Source organism: Mesitornis unicolor, unplaced genomic scaffold (assembly GCF_000695765.1).
Source record: "Mesitornis unicolor isolate BGI_N332 unplaced genomic scaffold, ASM69576v1 scaffold613, whole genome shotgun sequence".
Lineage (NCBI taxonomy): Eukaryota > Metazoa > Chordata > Aves > Mesitornithiformes > Mesitornithidae > Mesitornis > Mesitornis unicolor.
The window spans coordinates 42,424-56,306 of NW_010175070.1; the positions used below are offsets into that span (position 1 = coordinate 42,424).

The following is a 13,883-nucleotide window of genomic DNA, read 5'->3' on the forward strand; positions in this document are numbered from 1 at the left end:
CTTGCAGGGGAAAGAAGGTGGGGGTTAATGTATGTGGGGCAGGGGGAAGGAAGAGGAGGGCTCTGGTGCAGAGGGAGGGTGCAGGTGGTGTGGGGGGGCTGTGTTTTGAGAGTTAGGCTAAATAAGTACTCCAAACTGAAGATGTTCGCACAGGATACAAGGTCTGAAGTGGCCACGACAGAGGTTTACACTAATTTTTGCTGGTTTGGTGCAAGAAAGGTGACATTGTTTGACCCTTCAGAGCTGTGGAGCTTAACATCTTCTGGTTTGAAAACTTAATTCCTTTTGCTGGTTGTGTTTGTATCCCACAGTTCTTCCTTTCTCTGGGACGTAGACTCTCTTAAGCTTTTGAAATTACACAAACCCAATATGCCCAAGAAGAGCTAAAATATACCATTTACACTCATCACAAACCTGGTGAGGGCCTTCAAGCAAATGCCCCGCCAGGCTGGACAGTATGGCAGTTGCGCCATTCTTAGGGGGAGCACAATTACACCACATTTCTTCCGGTGTCAGGACTGTGGTGAGTGCGTTTAACAGACTCCTGACCACAGCAGATAAAAGAATTCCTGCTCTTTGCTTATATCTGTCTGTCAGTGATTGTGGTTGGTGATCTCCATTGCTTTGGGTTAGGAGGAAGGTGGCTGCGTTTCTGTTGTTGTCAGCTGGAGGATGTATTGCTTCAGAGGGGAGCTGTAATGCGCTGCTGCAGGAATGGTTCCCAGTACCTCCCACTGCAGCACTGGCTTTCCTTGTGTTTCTTCCCACTCTGAGTAATGAGACAGTCTTGCGGAAGCAAGAAATGGCACTCTTTGCAGCAGCCAATGGAGTAGGTGGAGTTGGTGAATTAGTGGGTAGTTTTAATGGTCAACTGGTGGAATTCGTAATTCTTGCAGCAGACTGCAGGTACCGACTTTTGTGGCCATAAGTGTTAACCGAGCACACAGTTTGGAACGTAACCTCAGCAACCTTCCCGCCTGTTCACCACCAAAACTGGAAGGTGTGTTTCCTCTATGACTTGCTTCCATCACGGTGGCACAAATGAAGCTGATGGCTAGCAGGAAAAAGAGAGGGAATGAAATTTAGATCAGAGGACCTTGGAAATGCTTCATTGGTTTTTAGTAACTAGTTGATAGGAAAAGCAAACAAAGAATAAAGCAGAGTTGGTACAAGCCTTGTATCTCCTATTGGTATCATGGAAAGGATGACTAGGGAGATGAAGAGACATTTTCTTGCCAGCAAGAGGAACTGGTGTGCCCTGAGAGAAGATGTGGACCAGAATCACAGAATCACAGAACGTTAGGGATTGGAAGGGACCTCAAAAGCTCATCCAGTCCAATCCCCCTGCCGGAACAGGAGCACCTAGATGAGGTTACACAGGAAGGCGTCCAGGTGGGTTTTGAATGTCTCCAGAGAAGGAGACTCCACAACCTCTCTGGGCAGCCTGGTCCAGTGCTCTGTCACCCTCACTGAGAAGAAGTTTCTTCTCAAATTTAAGTGGAACCTCCTATGTTCCAGCTTGTGTCCATTACCCCTTGTCCTATCATTGTTTGTCAAGAAGCAGGGCTTGTGCATGAGGGATGGTACGAGTGTCATGTCAGAGCTTATTGAAGACTTTGGCTGGGGCCTGCATGGTGCTTTGTCCTGTGTTAGTTGTTCTGTAGGCAGACGTTTTCCACTCTCCTAATGCAGTCATGGTGCCGGCTCATTTTTCAGTGTTTGCACTAACACTGAGGCTTCAGGCTGAATCCACTGGGCTCTACTTGGCCTGTTGCTTTTGACTGAATGACACTGGGAACAGCTTTCAAACAGCCCGAAGAGTAGGGGCTCTGGGGCAGTGTGACTTGCAAGGAAGGATGGGTAAGGTGGGGAGGGGGCAGCAGATGCCATGTCTCATCAAGGGGTCTACAAAATCCTGTCATGTGCTGCAGCAAGCTCAGAAGGATGTTCCTCATCCAGACTTTTAACTTTACATTTGAGATCAACTCAGGAATATGCCTGCAGTGGGTGGCTGGGGTGCTTGCCCCTTCCCTTTCGATATACTGGTGCATTCAGGTTTCATGTTGCTTTGCAGTGCTGGCTTTGGTCAAACCATGGGATCTGCTGCAGGCAAGAATCCAAGCTGAACGGTGGGACTTCTCTCTAAAAGAAAGAAAACACCTAATCTGGCCTTGAGCACACTTAACCCCGCTGTGTTCACATCATTAATTGCAACCGAGATGACTCTCGCCTACAGCTGTGAGCTGCACTGGTTCAGTAATTTGACCTCCTTTGAGTCTGGAAGTTCCTGGAAAGTTCCTGGTTTCTATGAGAGTCCAAGTTCCCGCTTCCTCTTAATGTGCACATCAGGTTGCTTTTCTTTTGCTTTATAATGTGTGCAATAGGTAATACTCAGGGTAAGCATTCCTGCTGAAGGCAAGAGGACAGGAATTCTCCTTCCCTTACCAAGTCCACCTGCTGGATAACCCAAAGAAAATATTGCACAAATTGTTTGCTGATAAACTTAAAAATATGTATGTGAAAAGAAAAGACAGCTTTGAATGACACCAAGTGTAGAAACTGCAATGGCAAAGGTGCACGCTTTTTTTAAAAGATACATCTCTTCTAGGTATTTTTAATTCCTCTTGCCAATTTGGTACACATGTTCACATCTGCTTTCAGTTAGATTATCTTTGCAAAGTAAGTACAAAGTAATGAAATACTGGAAAAGAGAGTAAATTTCCCTGGCCCACTCTTCAGGGTGCTCATCAGATTTAAAAAAAAAAGAAAGTAATTACTTAAACCATCTTGGCTTATACTCTGTGGTGTTGATAATCTAATTTCTGCATTACTTGAACAAAAAAGTGGAAACTCTGTTCTAAGTTTGTGTAGTTTATTCCTTTTGTTTTGTTTTGTTTTGTTTTTCCGGTACAGTAATACCAAGGGGTTCACAGGTACAAGTGCATGGAAACACAGCTTGTTACCAACTGTGTGAGCTTTCTGGCTGCCTTTAAGATCCATGTGTGTATGTACTTTTAGGGGTAGTATTACACTTTCATGCGTGGAGTTGTTTGTTTCTGGGAGGTTGGGAGAGCGTGGGAAAAGGCTGTTACAAGGTAATAACATTAGTGGTTTTGCTAGGGGAAAGGCTTTGTCAGAAAAAGAAGCCTTGTATTTGTTTGTTGTGTCCTTTTGGCACTTGAACGTCCTCCTTAGTCAGTAGCTGAAGGCAAGTGATGAGATGGATTTCAGCACTGTTTTGTTTCTCCAGCTTTCACTGGGTGAGGAAAGGGGAGCTTTGCTGTTTCATCTTCGCTTGCTCGCTCCAGCCGTGCCTTCCCCTCGGTGACTTTACGACTCTTGCGCAGTGTCTGCGGCAGAGCTGGTGCTGGCGGTGGTAGAGGGTGGGTGCCCCCCCAACCTTCGTGCTTGGGACCCCTCTGCAGTGAGAGGCTGGCAGACAGACTGACTCTCAGAAACACTGCCTGCAGTGAGGGTGGTACGCTGTTACAGATTTATTAATTTTGGCTGGTCTTGGAAATGGCGATGTAGAAATACTGAAATGGAAACGTCAAAGCCCTGAGCTGCAAATAGCTGGAGGGAGGGAGGGAAGAAGGGAGGAAGAGCATTTGGGAAGTGTTGTTATATGCGTATTTTCTTTACATTTTTCTTCAGGCATTTGCTGTTAGCTCTTGTCAAAAAGGATATACTGAAGCTATGGGGGCCTCTGGTCATTCTCAAGGCCTAGGATGGTTTTTTGTTTGTTTCCGCTAACTTCCACAAAAGGGAAATGGTGGTGATCTGAGACTTGCTGGTATACAAGTTTAAAGCAGTGCTGTGGTGTGACACCCTATTGCAAATGCTGAGCGATCTCAGCTGTTCTGTCGCACTCTTGCTGGAAAAATAAGAGAATATGAGAGAAAGTCTGTGGCTTGGAAGTGAGGGATGAGGGAACTTGTACTTTTTTTCTGGGAATGTCTCGGAGAGGAAGTTTAAATTTAAACAAGCAAAGAAAAGCATGAAGGAACCTAAAGGCTCAGACTAGTCTCACACTACAAAATGTATTTGATGCAAATTCGATTTCTGTCTTGAAGCAACTCAAATGATATCTTAGCAGCTGGCACCAATTGACTATCTCCCGGAATTGGCATGATGACAGCAATCAAACTGAATTTATTGCTTTGGGTTTGATTCCTCTTCCGGACTCTTCCCATTCTCAGAAATGTAATCTAGAATGTGTTCCCACAGGAAAGATAGCTTCAAGCCTCCCCTAACAGCAATGATAGAGCTTGGTCCTAGTGCAGGATGGAGTCAGATGGATTGTAGCATTCCAGTTGAGAGTAGGAGGATTATCATAGAATCACAGAATTATGTATTGGTGAAGGGAGGAACAAGGGTTTTTTCTTCATGACAGTTTCTTATCAAACAGAGACGATTCACAACTAAACATCAGTTTTGTTGCTGCGTCTTTTTACTGGATTTAGGAAAAAGTCTGCCTTCCCATTGAGGTGGCTAAACTTTTAGGCTGCTTAAAAGTTGTTGTGTCGTGTCCCCCATGCATTTTTTCTTTCTTCTCAAGGCAGGTGTACTAAATAAAGAGCAAGCTTTATTATTTGTGAGTCCTAGCCACAGGACCTCAGCATAGCTACGGTGTGGTAAAGCAAGCCAGTAAACGCTGCAGTGGGTGTGCTCCTTTGCACGTGGCACCATTTAAAAAATGGTGCAGTGTTTCTAATGCTCGTTGAAGAAAGTACATTAGAATTAACTTTTTTCCACCTTGTTTTCTGATAGGTGTGAAATGAATCACTTTCACTGATAAATCTTGGTTTGATTTATTTCAACAACTGTTTTGTCCACTCTTTCAATGAGTTTTTAATGCTGTCTTCTGCTTGCCAGGAGAAGGAACTCCCTGAAAGTGTTGATTTTTTGCTGAGGTTTGCTCCTACAGCAGCAAATGTCAGTGCTCCTTGGGCAGGTGGAGGGGACAGGGCACAAAGGGCACATCTCTCTCAACCTCCCTGGTCATCGGTCTGTTGAGGAGTTTGTAGCAAGGCCCTGGCTGGAAAGTGTGTTTGTGTGGCAGCTGCCTGCAGCTGAAATGAAACCCCTCTCCGCTTCTGTCGGGAGCGGGAGTCAGTCAGGGCTTTGTAGCTATTTCCGAAGGCGTGAGGGGTTCGTGCTGTGCTGCCTGTGCAGGGTGGCAGTGTCGGCACCTGACACCTAACCATCTTCTCCTGCTCCCTCATGCAAGTTCAGCCCTCGTCTGGCTTGGGACTGATCTCCATTTTGGGTTTTTTGCAAGTGTCTTTCTCCAGGCACTGCCTTTTGCAAGCCCACCTCAGCTCTGTGCAGAGAGTGCTCCCTGTGCTTCCCTGGCAGCCCCTTCTCCTCAGCACAGCTTCCTAACAGGCTGATTAGGCACAGTGACCTTCTTCTTCACCTTCGTCGTTGTTGTTGTTGTTATTATTACGTAAATGTTCTCACTTGACAGCTCTAGACCGCTCTGATTTGTGGCTGTCCTGGTCTGAAAATGTTCTCTTGCAGGCCTCAGGAGGAGGAGAAAGACCTGGTGAGGAAAAACCTCCTGCAAAGCAGCCATGCGTGTAGTGGCTAAAGTAGAAAACTGGGAACCGATTCCCTGGAGAAGAATCAAGCCCAGAAGTTGGGTCTTATGTTATCCATCTGCCTTTGCCACCACATATTTGGGCTAACAGACAGAAGTGGTCAGACAATGAAAGGATTTTCTTATAAGAAGCGTAAGAAATGCACATCAGTGTAGAACTAGTCATATTCCCCACCCTGCTGGAAATTGGCAGTTTTTCATGAAGTAAAGCTGTCTGCATTTTGCTTTTTATTTCTGCTGGGTATACCTTTATATTACATAACGTTATCCTGTTTATCTGCTGAAGTTGGATGCATTTAGAACATAACAGGCCAAACTATCATGGTTTTGGTCTGCTGCCTTCTGTACTCAGCAGGGTTGTATTTGTTTTAGTTTTAAGCTGCTCAGTTAGAGATTCCTACAGCTGTTATGTTACTAATTGTGCACGACCACTTCTGTCTATCCCTTGTGCACGAGCAGTTCTGTCCCAGTGAATGGACTGCATGTTTGTACAAAATGAAAGTTTCATTTTTACAGGTCCTTAACTCTCAGAGATGATGCTAATGTAACCATTCCTGTTTTGTATTGAAGTAAATCCCTGGACAAATTAAAACCTAACCCAAAGAAACCCCAGTTCTCTGAACAGCCAGTTTCTTACCATATGTATTCTGAATAAACCTGGTATTAGCATTGCTAGAATGACATTTGGAGCAGTATTTGCAGAGCAATAATGCTAAAGATACCAGTCAAGTGTAGTCTCACATGCTGAACCAAGATGCGGAAATCTTACCTGTATAAAGGCCTAATAAAGAGAAACATATTCACACCATAGTTTGTGTATCAAACATGAGCAAGTTTTGTCCTGCTGTTTTTAAGCATCATCACCTTAAGCATTTACATTTTAAACTTTGCTACAAAAAACCTACATAGACTGCACTTTTCTGTCCATGTAGATACTCATTGCTTCAGACTGTAGATTGTCCAAATAGCGAGTTTCTCCTCTTTTTTTGGCTGGAAAACAGTAAATGAATATTAGATGAGTGTTTGTAATATCCTGTACTTAAGCTTTAAGCATCAGCTATTGTTCAGGGCTAGACAGCTCTGTAACGTAGCAGGAAAAGAGCTTAATGAAATCCAATATTTGGAAGCAGGAGGTAGATGAATTCAGACTTGGAACAGCAGTGCTAAATTTTAACAGGAAGGGTAACTAACATTTGCAGTAACTTCTGTGGGTGTATGTTTCGCTTTATCACTTGAAATCTTGAACTCCTATATTTTCTAAAGGATATACTGTGTTTTAGGCAAGTTATGGCTGAATTTCATAATATGTGAAAGATAGGAAATAATCCTAATATCCCAAGCCTGGAATCTTGCAAGGTAGGTCAGATGTGTTGCTGTATTTCTGTTGAGTATGAGGTGTATTTCCACTGTGCATTAGTAATAAACACCTTCACTGCGCAGAGGGCCTGCAGAAATAATTTGATCTTTTGGGTAGAGGGAGGAGAAATAATTTGGTTTGCAAGCTCTTGGTAAGGTAGGGATCTGAACCTGTGTCTCCTTTTCATCATTATTCTAATACAGCTAAGAATGCTTTGCATTTTTATGGTTTGGTGAGCCCTTGTATAAGAGATGTCTTAAAGCCCAGCCTTTGACTGCTCTGCTGGATTCACTGAGCTTTTTTCTGTCTTCTACTGGTAAAAACCTTTGTTAGACCAGAGAAAGGTATAAAAATGGCAAATCCATGTTTATTTCTTACGCGTTTCAGTACCTATACTGTTCCAAAGGCTACTGGGCGATGAAGAAAGATTTAAAAGGGTCTCTCTTTGGGGATGGTGTGACTTTTCAGGTAACAAGTGGGGCTGTGTTCTGATCCCACCTGCAATGGGACAGGTGATCCTGCAGGAATGGGATTGACAATCCTCCAGGCCCTGTGGCAGGAACCCCGCCCAGCCTGACCTTTCGCCGCTCTCGGCTGTGGCGGCTGGCTGCTGCGGGCTGGTGCTCCTGGGGCTGGAGTGTGCTTTCTCTCCATGAGTTGTGCTTGAGTTTGCCTGTTTTGTTGCCCTGGAGACAGAAGAGTGTGGTATGCTTTCCCCCTGACCAGAAATAGTTTCCTGTACCTTGTGACCGGAGTGCTGTACTCCTCCTCTGGTCTTCGGCCAGGCTGTGCGGTGCTGAAGGGATGGGATGTGGGGTGATGACCTCTTGTCACAAGTTCTGGTGTGGCTGCTGCCCATGATAGCTAGCTGCCCTGCCCACTCCCCTCCCTCTGCACCGTGGTGTAGGATTTCAGGGGAGCAATTGCTCTTGATTTACATCTCCCATGGCATTTTGAGGGTTATGTCATTTTGTTTGAGCCGTGCTCCTGTCAGCTGTCTGTCCTGGCTGTCGGGGCTCAGTGGCTGAGTAGCACGTGGTGAGCTCTTACCTCTTCTTCCCCCTTTGCTCAGCTGTTTTTGCTGTCTGCTCCTCCATGTCCTTGGACTTGGGAACAGATTCTCAGCAAGTGTAACTGTGCACAAGGGCAACATGATCCGGGTGGATGAAGGATCCCCTTCTGTAGGAGTTCCAAGTAGAGCTGGGAGGGTAAGCGGGGAATTCGCAAGACCCAGACGTGCGAGTGGGCCGCGGATAGTTTATCTTAAACTGTTGTCCTGCTGTGAGAATCTGGCCCGAGTGCAGCGTATGCAGCACAGTCTGTAACCTCGCAACCGTGTTTTGCAAAACTTCGTTTGTGAGAGATGCTGCTAAAAGGGAAGCCAAAGCACCCCCACCCCTCCCCAGCAATGCAGGTGAGAAAGCGCTTGCACTGCACCAAGGCCTTGGGAGCGTGGAAGCTCTCCAGGCTTTCTTGCTGCCTGCTACTTTATTGGAGAGTGGTTCTGGCATAGAGCTGTGAAATATATGCAACAACAACAATAATTTCCAGGATTGAGGAGGAAGGAGAGATGAAAAGAGTAATTTACCTTCCCCCATCACTGAACAGTAGCAGATGAGGATGTAAGCACATCTCAGCCCTATAAAATATTAATTGGGACATTTTCTACAGTTCAGCAGTGGGAAAGAAGAAAAAAATCCTGCAGTGCTCCTGAGCTGCTATTCCCAGCCTGGGAGAGATAAGTGTTCTGAGCTGAGATCTGGCTCAGTCTCTGTCTTCTGCTGATGCAGAGGAGAACAGTTGCCCAAAGGTCTCCCTTTAGAAAGGGAAGGGAAGACCAGGCAGAGAGACCATGGGGTTGCACAGGCTCTTCTCAGGCAGAGCAGTGCGGTGTGACTTTGTTGGAAGTGAGCCTCTTGTGGGTTTCTTATAAATCAGAGGATGCTGCATTTCTATTGGCAATCTGCTGAGTAGCCCAACCAGCCAAGGGTCCTGTTTACTCCTCTGGAGAAGACTTGTGTGTCACAGGGGATGCAGAGAAGATGTGTTTTCAAGTCGGTGTGCTGGAGATCTGCTACAGAAGAAATGTCAAGAGCAGGCAGGGACTGCTGCTTCCCCTTGCTATGTTCTTTTGATGGCTGGACTGGGGAAGGACAGTCCTAGCTTCTTGCCTCTATGTCCCCAAAAGTGTAGAGTTTAGCAGGTGCCAGGGCTGCCTAAAAGATTTGCTTCCCTCAGATCCTTTCAGTGAATCTGCGCTTGTCCAATGTGAGCATTTTGCTTGAGAGGATGGAGGCTTTGTAGTGAAAGTTCAGGACTCAGTCATTGCAGTCGTGAAAAATCTCCTCTCTGAGCCTCAGTGACTAAAAGCCCCCTTGGACAGAGTTGCTCTTGCTCCCTCTCCTTTCCTTGCACTCATACATGTTACATTTCTAGGGAGGAGAAACCATTTTTTTTTTACTTTCCTTGATATTTTTTTCTTGAATCCAGATGACAGTTGTGCTCGAACTGATGTTGCCTTTGGGCTGGAATAAGCATACTTAGCATTTGGACAGAACTTCTCGCCTGGAAATCTCAAATTGCTTGATCAGCATTTCACCAGCGAGTCCGTCTGTGGGTACTGAAATATGGTTACCTTTACGGTTCACTGGAGCTGGCAGATTTCCCCACTTCACGTGATGGCTGTGCACTAGCGGGAGCTGTGTATTTCTCCCTCCTACTCTGCCCTTCTTCCCCAGTGTTTAGGTGAAAGCAGGTCCTTTTCCCATTTCATGTGGGCTTTTTCTTCAGAGACTTTTCCTCCTCTTCAGGCTTGTAGAAGGGGGTGAGTCTCAGAAGGGGTGTCACTGGACATGGCTTTGCATATTTATGAGGCTGACAGAAGAACGGTGTGATTGACTCTCCTGCTACTCACTTTGAATGCAAGGAGGGAAATCAGTTTAGTGCTAGCTCTGTAGCAGGAGTGAAGGTCCTCCTGCAGCCCCAGCTGCATAGCCCTCACCTGAAACAGCAGTGAGGCTGTGGGAGGCAGTTGCGTTCCAGCAATTCCCAGCCCTTTGGAGGTCTGCTGGGTCACTGTGTTCCTTTCTCCATTGAATATGAGCAAGAGCTTAGTTCCGAGTTGTGGTGCTTAACGCCGTGTTTCTTATTGTCTTTCAGATCACCAGAAACTGGAACGTGAAGCTCGAATCTGTCGACTTCTAAAGCATCCAAATATTGGTAAACGTCCTTGGGCTCAGAGGGATGGGGGTGAGAGAGGGGTAACGTGTCTCATCCAGCACGCTGTAAGAGAGCAGATGTGTTCTGAATGTTCACAGCAACTCTTCAGACTTGCCTGTTGAAATCACCTCAGTTTCTCTCTTTGACAAATTCTGCATATGACCCTGTCCCATTCCTTAGCATCCTGGCCCAGATGTTCACCAAAGCGTGCAGTGTTCCCATCCACTTGCCCGTGCAGAGCTGTCCCTGCTCATCGGGTGGTGCACGACTCGTCTGCTCACCTGATGTTCAGCAATGGGATGAGCTGCTGTGTTTGTTTTCACCACACCTGTCTTCTGTTTCCTCATGGCACTTTTTGATGTATCTGTTTAAATGCTGTGTTCAGTGACATGCTCGAAGTTAAAGGAGAGTGGCCTAATATGTCAGCTCTTCCCATTACTTACCACTTGCTCTAAAAACAAGAGATCAAAACCAAATCGCCCATTTTGGCAGTGGTCAAAAAAAAAAAAGAAAAATGTAATGGAGTAAAGGGAATAGTTTTGTCTAGAAATACAGAAAGAGGCAAAACAAGGCACAACTTCAAACCAAAACTACATTATTTACTGATCTGTAGAGGGAGGGCATGGATTTTTATCAAGTTCCAAACCACCATGCAAGTTTGTCCTAAGTTTTCTTTTAGAGAGATTGCACATTGCTAGGAGTTGCTTTGAGCAAAAAATCTGAATCATTAATAATCCCCTTTTTAGGATCTTTAAATAAATAAAGCCTCTAGGATCCTAGCTAAGGTGTCATTTAAGTTAACTTATTTAAGAAAACGTTAAGAAATACCAAACTGCCAGCTTCAAGCAAACCACTGTTAAATACTCCTGTGTGGGAACCCTATGATGCATTACGTTGTCTTTCTTTTCCATAACTCTGGCAGCATAGGTAATGTCTTAAGGGCATCTGTCTGGTCTCCTGCCTTCCTAACCATTTGCTCTTATCCTCTGAAGACCTGGGAGAGGAAGGGTCCCTTACAGCACACCCTGGGGACTAGCATCTGTAGCCTGTTCCATATGTGATGATGCAATTTCCACAAGTTCGAGACCTCACAAAATGCAAAGCCCCTTAGCAGCAGCTTTTCAGCAGAAAGAGCTTTGTTGCATCTGAGTGTAGTTGTGGAGATATGGCATGAGGAGAGGAGCAGTGGCCACCTTCTATAGTAATTTGCACTGATGAAAATATTGGCTGGTAAATTTATTGCTTGGCAATAGTCAGAATGACTAAAACTCATATTAGCGAGTTGTTGAGCTTCATTTTTCCCATAAGACTTGTTGCACTTAGTTTAGTAGATGATGTCACTTTTATTTTGGCCTAAACTTTGCTTTCATAATCTCTCCTTTTTTACCATTTCTTACATGTTTTCTAGCCAGGCCTCTCAGAGGAAATCTTATACACAAGAGGAAGAACCACTTTTATGAGTAAATTGAGCTGAAAACAGAAACATATCACGTTCCTGGTTCAATTTTACAGCTTGTCCCTCATCTGTAATGAGTGGCAATGCTTGTCTCCTGTTGTATTGTGGTTTGGAAAAGACAGTTTTGGGGAATGTCAGTGGTTCTTGCATTTTCTGCAGAGCATTTCTTGTCTTCCTAGAAAAAATGGTTTTTCTTTTAAGATTAAAAGACTTGTCTTTCCAAACTCAATGGGTGGTCACAAGTAGCAATAAAGGAATTAAGTTTTATGCCTACAACACTGAATCACAGCGTGTTGAGTAAGACGTCGGGCAGTCACGTGGTCCATTCAGCCGTCCTGTGAGAACCTTTCATACCTGGCTGGTTCCGGGCACGTTTGCTCTTAAACACCTTTAGTGCTTCCACAGCCCCTAGTGGCAATATTTCAAATGTTTAATGTTTCTGTCAGTTAGACATTAGAAAAAACATACTTTGCTGCTATCTTAGCTTGTTGTTTCTAGTTCTATCTGGAGTGTATGTGAAAAGTAGTTTTTCTTTCTTGTAACCATCTTTTACATATTTGAAGACTGTTATCATGTCCCTTTTTAGTCGTCTTTTTCTTCAGACTAAACAAACCCAGTTCTTTCAATCTTTTCTCAGACCTCTAGTCTTTTTTTTTTTTTCTTATTTTCCTTCAAGTCCTTCCTTGGCCTTTCTCCAGTTGCTTCATGTCTTTCTAGAAATGTGATGCCCAAAACTGGATGTAAGATGGCCATGTCAGTGCTGACTAGAGGGGGAAGAATTGCTTCACCTGTCCTACCAAAGATATTCTTTATTTTGTACATCAACCTGTGAAACTTGCCATTTAAATACATTGTTGATGCACATTTGTTTTCTGACGCATTATTGCTCCAGACTAGTTTCTGCAAAACTTCTGGCAAGCAAATGTTTTTTTTCCCAATCTTGTATAGATGAGGCTTCCTATCAAAGTGTACATTACATTTCTGTTTATTAAGGCAAACAGGAAAAAATCCACTCTGATGATGATCCCCCAGATTTGTTAAGACCGTTTTGATGTATCTTCTGAGAGTGTAGCAGGGCTGCAACTCCCCTCATAGTAACATGATCGTTAACAGCAATGCTATATATTGCATCATGTAGATAATTAATAACACTGTTGAGTACTGTTGGGCTGTGGACGAACTCTTGAAGATATCACTTGATAAATTGTTCCAGTTTGACAGTGATCAATTTTGAGTGTTTTTTCAGTGAGTTGTATACCTCATTGTAAGCTAGTTCTGAACACACATTTTTACTAAATTGCTTGTGGAAATAGCTTGTAAGATGCTGTCAGAAGCCTTGCTGAAGTCCAGATGCTACATGCATTGATGCTTCCATCTTCCTTAGACTTGTTACATTGTCATAGAAGGGGAGCATGTTGTTCTGACATAGGGATAGGGTTTTTTTCCTTGAAATGTGCATTAGCAGTTAGTAATCACCTAGTTACTGCCACTCTGTGTTGTAAACTCTTCTGAGTGGTTACTTGGTGTATTGCCTCAGTGTGAGCTATGCTGCACCGATCCTGAAGAATTCTGCAGATTTTGCACTTGCTTTAATTTCCCCATTAAGTTTTGGAGTTACTGTTTTTGTTGCAAACTGTGTTGCAGCATGTCCTGCTCCTCTACCGTGACCTGAGCCTCTCATGAGTCTGGGGCAGAGAACTGAAAGTTAGGACGGTGCAAGGTGGGCTGCTTTTCTCTTCTGCCTGAGCAGAGGTTATAAAGCCAACCTATTGTTGAATTCATGGTTCTTACCCATTTGCTGCAAGACAGTTGATTCTGCTGTGGAAATTCTGGACTGCAACACACTGACCATAACATTACTACTCTGATAAAATAAAGGTTACTCTAGGTAGAAAGTAATGGTGATATTTCCATTTGCTGTTGCTCTTTGTGAAATGACCACTTTCTGAGTTATCCTAACACGCCTTCATCAAGTCTCAGCCCTAGTTATAGGCTATTGCTCTGTAATTGGGTGTTTTGCTTGTCTTTAGATGCACATTACAGCCAAGGTAATCACAGTGGAGTAATCCTTCTAAGAGCTTGGTGTTGCAGTAATGGTTTTTGTCTGACAGAAGAAAGTTGACTTGAGGCAATTTTCTGATTTCCAACTCATGGTATGTGCCATGTTCTTGTTGCAAACCGTCCATTTGAACGTGCCGTTACAACTGGTCACCTGAGACTTTAGTTCAGTATGGGAAAGACTTCTTTCC

The 13,883-nt window shown here is 44.3% G+C and overlaps 1 protein-coding gene across 1 annotated transcript in view; it reads left to right on the forward strand.

Annotated features, from left to right (window-relative positions):
- The window catches only part of LOC104538140 (calcium/calmodulin-dependent protein kinase type II subunit gamma), a gene marked incomplete at its 3' end in the record, with an annotated part of 82,688 nt that overhangs the window by 42,101 nt on the left and 26,704 nt on the right, over positions 1 to 13,883 (forward strand). Inside the window, exon 3 of the mRNA XM_010181233.1 lies at positions 10,119 to 10,178. Within this exon, the coding sequence (XP_010179535.1) occupies positions 10,119 to 10,178 (60 nt within the window). The remainder of the gene's footprint in view (positions 1 to 10,118; positions 10,179 to 13,883) is intronic.